The sequence below is a fragment of the Diabrotica undecimpunctata genome, chromosome 8 (genome assembly GCF_040954645.1).
Source record: "Diabrotica undecimpunctata isolate CICGRU chromosome 8, icDiaUnde3, whole genome shotgun sequence".
Taxonomy (NCBI): domain Eukaryota; kingdom Metazoa; phylum Arthropoda; class Insecta; order Coleoptera; family Chrysomelidae; genus Diabrotica; species Diabrotica undecimpunctata.
In genome coordinates, this window is record NC_092810.1 from 113,121,479 (window position 1) to 113,131,567 (window position 10,089).

At 32.4% G+C, this 10,089-nt stretch overlaps 1 protein-coding gene across 1 annotated transcript; it reads left to right on the plus strand.

The window, feature by feature from the left end:
* The first annotated feature begins 1,809 nt into the window (after nucleotides 1-1,809).
* LOC140447866 (uncharacterized) lies at nucleotides 1,810-9,434 on the plus strand. Its single transcript, XM_072540776.1, has 3 exons — nucleotides 1,810-1,870; nucleotides 8,251-8,433; nucleotides 8,610-9,434. Exons 1-3 carry the CDS (start codon nucleotides 1,859-1,861, stop codon nucleotides 8,964-8,966), a joined length of 552 nt encoding a protein of 183 aa, XP_072396877.1. The 5' UTR covers nucleotides 1,810-1,858; the 3' UTR covers nucleotides 8,967-9,434.
* The last annotated feature ends 655 nt before the right edge of the window (nucleotides 9,435-10,089 follow it).

Sequence of the window (10,089 nt, forward strand, 5' to 3'; positions counted from 1 at the left end):
ATATTTTTTCCTTTGTCGCAAGCTACGCCGATACCTTCTACCTTTATTTTACCATTTTCAAAATTTCTTCTCGTGTTTTCTTTTCTATTACGAATCTGGCTTATTTATAGTCCAGGCGGATTCTGTTGAAAGACAGACCATAATGGACATTTTCAACAGGAGTCTATTTTTTGCTGTATTTTTGATTTCTGTGCATTTACCTTTAGTGTATTTGTAATTTTTAGTCATTTTGGATTGTTTTAGTTTTAACCAAAAAATTTTAAATGTCAAGAATAGGCATGAAAGTATAGAAAATTTCAAGGAGAGTTGAAGTTAATCTATCAACGATGTTAAGAGTTAGGAGGAGGTTGTCCAATGATGATACTTATCGTCTTCATGGAGAGTCTGGACGTCCTACAATATTGCAAGATCGTGATTTGCGCCATCCTAGACTTCTTGCTCTCAGAAATAGACGGGACATTGTACATCAATTAAGAGAAAATTTAGTTTAAGCAACAGGAAGGGTAGTCTCAAGAAGAACAGTTAATCATAAGATTACTTGGAACGGGACTGAGAGCTTACCGTCCGTTGTGGTGTTTACCAAAAGCGGACGGTTTTGGTGTTTTGGTACCTTTGGCACACCAGCATAAGGCTCGACGCTTAGAGTAGTGCAGAGCTTGGCAAAACTGGAATGACCAATGTAATTTTGTCTGCTGCAGTGATGGATCTGCTTGGATTCTCCAAGCAGATGTTGTAAATTGTTGAATAAAATGTATAACAACAAAATCAATAACATTTTGTTGTAACAAAATGTTATTGATCAATTCCATATAGATGATTTCGGGTGTCATTTCCGGAGTAGTGTATTGTTTTATCCATGACCAATGTTTTACCGGAACTAGGCCAGCGCATTTCGTTTATGCCTCATATTTCTAGGTTCAGTCTGTTCATTTCCTTAATCGTGTTGTGCGTCTTTCCTTGTTCGAACATCTCCTCACATTCCATGTTCCGAAATTTAAAAAAGATATAATTTTTTATGTGGCGAAATATGGCCACATAAATACGCCAAAAGCAAAAATTTTCAAATGTTTTCAGATTTCAGATGTTAAATAAAAACTGAAGGCATATCTGGCATATACTGGTGCATATCGTGATAACTGATACAAAGTTTATCCTAAAGTGATTCTATCAAAGAAATAAACTCCTATGGAAAATGTTAAATTCAAAATAGATACCGGCTTGGATATCAACGGTTATAGGTAAACAATAAATGAATCTAATCTTTGGTGTAATACCTGCAGAAGGATTTTACTTGTATGTGTCAATACGAAAATGAGTATCTAAAAATCTACAACGTAAAAGTAAAAAATCTGGCTAGTCGCAATGCAGGTAAATGTAAATAGTCTATAGTAAGATTTATGTAGTAGGAATCTAGTAAAATTTATGTAGTATAATAATATGCAATAAGCTCTTAAAGTGTAGAATATGTCAAATACTAAAAAGTTCTAAGATAAAAATGGAGAACAGTTTTCTTTGTAGGATAAGTTCCCGAATATAAAAATTTGTCACTGTCCTTTTTAACTATTATTTAGCCGTAAACAATTAAACTAAAATCACCTGTCCAATAAATTGTCCACAAAAAACCAAAACCACACTAACCAACGTTGTGCACGTACTTATTAGGTCAATATTATAATTTAAATATTACTCGTAAACTTTGCGAAATTCTCTGATCTGTGACAATGAAGTTTTTTGAGTAAAAATCACTAGAGTTTGAAGGTCTAGGGTGACCAATATAAATACTAGGAAGTAATACCAATAAGCAGTATCGATTTGCTTGTTATTGGTTTTAGACAAAAATTCCAAAGAAAAACGAAAAATGTTTGTGAAAGTGAGTGAAATTTTAGTTGTTTCCAAAATACCATATATTTTATTTGTTTTTTATTATTTACATCATATAGTATTATGTCAGTAGTTCCTAATTTCTTTTGTTATTTATAATGTGAGCATTTTATATTTCAACTTTGGTATTCTCACTCTAATTCTCCATTTGTAAGCAAACAAGGTGACTTATTTTTTAAAAAGACCTCATGGCGGAACCTGTCTTGTAGAGTCTTTGTAGCTCGTATAATCAATCATCTATTTTCACCCATTTAAAACTTTTATTCTGTTATTTCATTTACATGGAAGTTTTTTCATTTCAGCTCTTCAATCGTTTATTTTCACCTCTTCTTCTTAAAGTGCCTATCCGTTCCGGATGTTGGCGATCATCACGGCTATCTTTACTTTATTTATTGCAGCGCGGAACAGTTCAGTGGTAGTCGTGTTATACCACTTTCGTAAATTTTGAAGCCAGGAAATGCGTCTTCTTCCTGGTCCTCTCTTACCATTTACTTTCCCTTGGAGAATCAGCTGGAGAAGGCCGTAACGTTCTTGATTTCTCATTACATGTCCTAGATATTCCAACTTTTTAGTTTTGACGGTCATGAGAATTTCACATTCTTTCCCCATTCTACGCAGGACCTGCACATTAGTAACTCTGTCAACCCAGGATATACGTAAGATGCGCCTATAACACCACATTTCGAAACCTTCGAGCCGATTCATAGATGCAACAGTCAGTGTCCATGCTTCCATACTATATTTTTACCTAACTATTTTAAACTTTTTTAAAACTGGTACCTTATCATAGATATTAAGTCATATGAATTATTTTTTATTCTCTTAATTTTTTTTTGAGGCGAGCATTTTGTTTTGTTTTTCTTCTCTCCTACCTCATTAAAAACTTCTTCAATCGCCAGGCGCCAATTATTAAGATTGATTAAAAACGGATCCCATATTCGGTTAAAAACTTTCTTAGGAGATTCTAAAGACAGCGATTGAACAGAGGGGAACTTCATCCTGTCTCAATACTCTTCTTGTTTCAATGATATTTCACAAAGAACCCTATATCTAGACTTTCTGTTCGCAATTTTCTCTAATTCCAAAAATTTTCAAAACAGCAAAATTTTAGCAACCTGTTGATTAAGTTTTATTACTGCCAGATTAAATTCTTATTCTATTGATACTAGAATCTTTTTTGGTGTCCTTCACAACATTTGGAAATTTTATCCCCCTACATCATAAATTCATCTTTTGCAGTGCTGCCACGTGGTCCCTACTTGCAGTTTTCATTTTTGTATTATTTTTACAGCAAGATATTCTAACATTCTTTCTAAATAATTAAGCCAGTTTAGCGTTTGTGTGTTGGTGTGATAGGTGTGACGAAATATCTTTCATATTATTTGTGCTCAACAATTCATTCTTAAATAGTTTTGTTTCTGTTTAAAAGAATTAAGTTTCTCGTCTATTTTGGCCCAATAACTGCTTTATGAATCATTAGCTTAGACTTATAATCCAATAACTTTTTCCTTATTAGTTTCCAAAAGTATGGAAAATCTTTATTAAGAATTAGAAGATAAGACCATTTTTTTATTTTTTTTGGCTGCCGTTTCGGTATACTAAGCACCACAAAGATTTTTTTCATCTTTCTCATGTCTGAGTTTTCCTCCTTTGTGAGTAGATTTTCATTGTAATGGAATATTCTGGTTTACCTTATCTCTGAGACCTTAACAATCCTAGAGGTTACCAGTTGGAGTTTCCGCTTGTTGCAAATATTTTTTAACCTGGCTTGTCCATTTTGAATAAGATAATGTAAATGTGGTGGGTGGGTCTTTGAGGATTCATACGTTCTAGGTGACCATAAAACACTATTCTTCGTTCTCTCATGTTGGTAACAATGATTTTCATTTGTTCAAATAACTCTGGATTGTATGTTTGACGAAATTTGACATTTTATTGTTTGGCCTTAAGATTTTTTTTTAAATTTTCCTATTTTTTATTTCAAACTTTAGTAATGGCCCTTTTAGTAATTTAAACATTAGTTGCATATAGGGCTGACATTCTGACCACTACAGTGACAGAGTTTTAAGATATGTTTGTGCTTTTGTACAGGTCCTTCGCACAGATGGAAGGCACCTTTAATTTTGAACATCTACTTTTAATGGTAGCATTCTCTGAACCATCAGTTGTAATAAACTCTCCAAGATATTTAAAGGTTTTTGGCGTTTTGATTTTTTCTTATCTTATTTTCATACAAGAGGGTATATTCTTGGTGTTTGTAATAAAATCTGTGTTTAAACTATATTTTATTGAATTCTATTTTTAGGTCAGCTTTTACAGCAATTGATTATAAGCTGAAAAATTAAACTTTTCCTTTACCTCTCTTTTCGCCAACTTCTAACAGCTCTATCCTTCGCTCCAGATAGCTCACATTTCTACGTCTGGCATGACTAAATTTTTATAGTCTTGGTTATTAAACCTTTTTTGAGACTAGTTACCCAGCTCTTTTTTTAATCACGTCGTCCCTGATATTATCCCTTCTAGTTTCACCCAACATCCACCAAAAAATTTTCATTTTAACTACCTTGTTATTCTTTCCAGTATCTTGTTTATAGGCCACACTTCACCGCCGTATATCAACGCAGACCTCACCACATTCTTGTATATCTTTTCTTCCAGCCCTTTACCGATTTTTTTTATCACAGACTACCCCGTTCATTCGCTTTCAGTTAAACCGTCCAGCCTATATCCTGTGGGCAATGTACAGATCTATTATCCCATTTTCCGTTGTGTAGAAGCCAAGATATTTAAAATTAAAATTCTCCTACTCGTCCTAGTTTTTCCCCAATTAATTCGCCAACGATCTTCCCAACCATTCCTATTGCTCCCGATTAGATCTACTAAGTTTTCGACCGGATAACCTATCTCTTTAATACCAAATCTCCAGCTCTCCAAATTTTTCATCAACATTCCTTTTCTCTTCTCCATACGATATCATACGCAAAGATCATTGACCAGAAGCCCTCTTCCTTACCTGCTCTACCAGTATATCCATAACAAGATTAAACAGGTAGGGACTCAGTGAAGAATCTTAATGCAAACCAACTGTTATTGGAAAACTTTCGGTAAATCCTTACTTTGGTGTATGCTCCACCTTGCATGTCCTTCACGACTTTCACGAGCCTTACGTACTTCTCAGGAACCCATTTTTCTTTCATATATCTCCATAGCTCTTGTCTAGGAACTGTGCCGTATGCCTTCTAAAGATCTAGAAATATCAAGTATAGCTCTCTATTATCAAATCTTCTATCTATCAACTGTCTTAAAGCAAATAAGGCATACGTTGTCTTTCTTCCTGGAATAAACCCAATCTGTTCTTGTCCTATGGATGTTTGTCTCCTGAGTCTTCTCTCTACAGTTTTTCCTTAAGTTTTCATTATTTGCGACATTAACTTTATCTTTCTATAGTTCTTATACATAGTTCTATAGTTCTAAATATTCTTTATCTTTATACAGTGATACCATCACGCTCTCGCTCCATGCATTGGGCATCCTTTTTCCTCATATATCCTATTCATCATTTGCCACAACAGATCAACCCCTTCCTCTCCTAGAGCCTTTTAAACCTACACAAATATTTCATCAGATCCTACTACCTTACCATTATTCGTTCTGTTCAAAGCCTTAACAACCTCAATTCTTGTTATCTCCGGTATTATATTCTCATTTGAGGTCCCTCAATTTCTGTTTCCACTCTGGTGTTCTTCTTTTAGCAACATTCTAAAGTACACATACCGTCTTTGCTTTATTTCAACATCTTAATACTCTTCTATTCGCATTATTGATATAAAAGTCATGTCCTTTGATAACTTTTCCTTTACTTTAGCAATGATCTAGAACTTTAGCTTTATTGATATTATTAGCTAAAAGAACCAGGTGATCGGCAAAAGTCGTCCATCAGTTTACCTTCAAACCCTTTCCTTTGTCTCCAATTTGTGTTCCATAACTTGACGATATTGTTGTTGACCACTCCCTAATCATTTTTTTCTAAGACACAGTTAACAGTAGAGGAGAAATAAAATCACCTTGTCTGACTTCTGTACGAATTTCAAATGGATCTGATACTTAACCTCTGAATTTTACCTTCGATGTAGTATTTTTTAACGGGGCATAGATCAAGTTTATAGTTTTTCTAAAGAGGTAATCTTTATTATTGCTCTATCGATTGAGTCAAATGGCTTTTTTGGAAGTCAACAAAGATCGCAACAAAACTTTTTGATCTTAATTTAGCATATGTTATTACTGACTTTATGTTGTGGTCACACAGGACCTTTATTTTATTTAATTCCCGATTTAGATTTGTATTATTTTTCGTGTTTGCAATGTGATAAGGATTATTAACCATAATTTTCATATTTTTGCTTTTATATTTGGCTTTTATTGTCAAATCGATTTAGTCTCAAATGATATCTTCTTATTCGTTTGAACTTTTGCTTTGTTTTTGAGAAATAAATGGCCAGTTTTCTATAATATTAAATCGATAGATAATTTTAAAATAAATACGATATTATTACAAAATTCGAAATATTAAACATTCAACTATCTGTAACAATACCACTTTTTTGTTCTAAAATCAATCGACCTTGAAGGTCTATGAGCAGAGCAAAAAGATAAATAACTTTTATATAAACATCAATTAAATTTTTTTATCTTTTGTGATTCATCAATGTGTTATTAATGCTATTAGTTTTCCTTTTGATTTTTGGGGATTCAATTTATAGAGAAGATTTCGAAACCTTAATAACGAAGATTTTTTTTATTTAGCTTTACGTGACTCGACAGCGTAGGTCACCGACACAGGTACCATTTTATTACATTACATTACAAGAATATACAGTTCATAACATTATAATCGATAAAGAAATACATTAAATACATTAAATATTGGTACAATTATTAATTATCAAATTCTAAACTACGTTTCTTCTTCTAAATTTCCGATTAAAGTCTGGCTTTATAGACAAAATTATGGTTTTGGAATTGATCTGGAGAGCTGAGAATATTTTGTAGGTTTTAACTCAAAAGATTATTTTTTCTGTTGTTGTTGAAATAGGGACAGTCTACGATAATATGTTTATCAGATAGAATATTACCACAGTGTGTACACGTAGTTGGATCTTTGGAAGTCATTAAATGTTTATGAGTTAGTCTTGTATGGTCGATCTAAGTCGGAAAATTAGGATTTTGTTTTTTCGTGTATGGAAGGAAACACAATCTTTTTAACAATGGAATGGATATTACGAAGCTTGAAAGGGATTTTATTTCTTCTCGCCAAGACATTTGAATGATATTTTTAAAATACAACTGTAAATCTGTATGTTGTAGTATGTTTTCAATTTCCCTATTAGAAGGCGCGGCTTGTTTTACAAAGAGGTCGGCTAGTTCGTTACTAGAGATTCCTACATGAGACAGAATCCAGATCATGGTTATGGATACTTCCAGTGAGATTAAACTATTGACAGAGTTTTGTATATCTTAATTACTAAAGAATGTACCGTGTACATACTTTTGAGAGTATAGATAGAAAAGAGTCTGTACATATTGCTACTTTTTTATATTTTGGTGATAGTAAGTTTGTAGCTTGAAGAATAAAGAAAGAAAAAATTGATCCGATCCATCATTTATTGTTTATTTCCAAATTTCACTATTGGTAGTTAATTGCGTGGTTTTAATTTTTCCAGCAGCATTCTAGCAATAATTTTTTCAAACGCAGTAATATAAAATTGAAAAGAGGATCGATGAATATAAATTCAAATTAGCGAGTGAATTTAGTCGGCCGATTAAAAGTCGCTCAGTAGTGCTAATTTATTGTTTCCTACAGGAAATCATTATTAATTTAGAAAACTACAACATACATTAAACAAACTAAACAAATATTGTCTGAATTAATTTTTCGGTAAATTTTGTGTCTTTCTACGATTTCCTATTTTCTCGCCACAGTAGACAAGATTTCTTTGATTAACTAATACTTTAGTTCATTTTCAAACATTTGGTCATACATTTCTTTGACACAACTATAAAAGTTATTAAACAAAAATCCTATATTATTCTTCGTTCTCAATTCTAGAGGTATATATTTTTTTATGTGTCCTTTATCACGATCCAATTGCCATTCATACCGTTCTTTTTCTGGTATTTATTACCTTAGATTGGTAATTTTTACCTGCCTTAACAGTTTGTCCTAATTTAATATTCAATCAAAATTATTTCACGTTATATTATAAATATAATTTCACGTAAATTATTATAAACAAAAATATTATATCATTATTTGCAGCATTAGTTACGATTAATTGACATTCTTGCATCTCATACGCTCTTTTGTTGCAGGTTGCAGTAATGGCTGTAGCATGTGCTATGTGCTCCGCTGGATACGTCGACATTTCTCCATATCATGAAGCTAGTTCTTATGGCAAACTAGTAGGAGCTCCAATTTATGAAACACCCTATTACGGAGGCGAGTACGATGGCCATGGTTACGGCTATGGTTACGGAAAAGATTACGATTACCATGTAAGGAGAAGTACAATTAGAATTTGTGCTTTATATATAGTATAACTTAATTTTTTTTTCTTTTTGTTTTCAATTAATTTAAAGTTTTTTAAATTTTCTATTTATTTTTCTTTCTATAATACTTTTAATTCTTTAATATAACTTTATACTAAAACTAATATTTTGCTTTTTTTAAGGATTACCCAAAATATAAATTTGCATACGGAGTCAATGACCCCCACACCGGCGACCACAAATCCCAACATGAAGAACGAGACGGCGATGTAGTAAAAGGGTACTATACTGTTGCTGATCCCGATGGTACTCTTCGTACTGTTCATTACACCGCTGATGACCACAATGGTTTTAACGCAATTGTAGAAAAAGATGGACATTCAATACATCCCCAACCGGTTGTCGAAAAAGTATATGTAGAGCCAGTAGTTGAAAAAGTAGTACTAGAACCTGTGTATGAAAAAGCTATCTATGAGAAACCATTCTACGGGTACGAAAATGGTCCTATTGGTGATAAATACGGCTTTGGCTATTATTAATGTAACAAGTTTTGATATGAGCTAGTTCAACAATTGGTAGACACACACGTAACGGACTATTTCCTGTTCCCTCTAGTATTGACCAAATAAATAAACAAAAATAAATTTTTCTCTATACTAATATACCAGTGGTACTCTTCACCTAGCGTACAATATCAGTGAAATATTATGTGTTTTGACTGTTTGTTTTTATGAACTTATATCTTTCCGCACAGCAAATCGATGGATAAAATAACCGTTTCTGTGTGCCTACGTAATGAGTACTGCCAGTCTTATGGAAAATATTGCTAAAACCTATATAACAAATTTTAAAGAATGTTTACAGATAGTTAGATAATAATGATTATTGTTTAATTAATTATATTTAATATGTGATTTTTTTACTGTTGTATTTATAGTTTATTTATATCGTTGGTAAGTGTAAGTACCAAAGTTTTATGTGCAAAATAAAATAATTAGCAACAATGATTTGTGTGTTTGATTAAGTAGTTGTTTTGTGATAAAAAGAGTAGTTTTCTAAATATTATTTCTTGTGAATATAACAGCCTTATATAAGTACCGTATTACTCTTAAATTAGGACACGTATTTCATTTTAGAGGTGAAGAAGACACTTTAAATGGCGGAATAGGATTCATTAGATATATAAAGCACACACACAATATAGTTGAAATTATCAGCATAAGCCCCAGGATTGTATATCTTATTTTCAAATTAGATGCAAACTTTAACCCTAAGGTAATCCAGACATATGCTCCAACGACTACCCACTTAGATGAAGAAATTGAAAAATTTTATGAGGATTTAGATACAGCGTTACATTCCACACCAGCATATTACACAATATTTATGGGAGAGTTTAATGCGAAAATGGGGTTTAAACAAGATGATGCAGAAGTAGCAATGGGTAAGTATGGCTATAGCGAAAGAAATGTACGAGGGCAAAGATTGATGAACTTCTTACATCAGGAAAGTTTATTCGTGATGAAATCTTTTTTTAATAAAAAGCCTCAGCGTTAATGGACATGGATCAGCTTATATGGCAGTGTCAAAAATTAAACAAATTATAACAAACAGAAAAGAAATAATTAAAATCATCGAAGTACTGAACAAATTTTCAATAGG

Coding starts and splice junctions, on each gene's coding strand:
- LOC140447866 (XM_072540776.1), top strand. Junction 8,434..8,609: donor GAAAAGATTACGATTACCAT/GTAAGGAGAAGT, acceptor GCTTTTTTTAAG/GATTACCCAAAATATAAATT.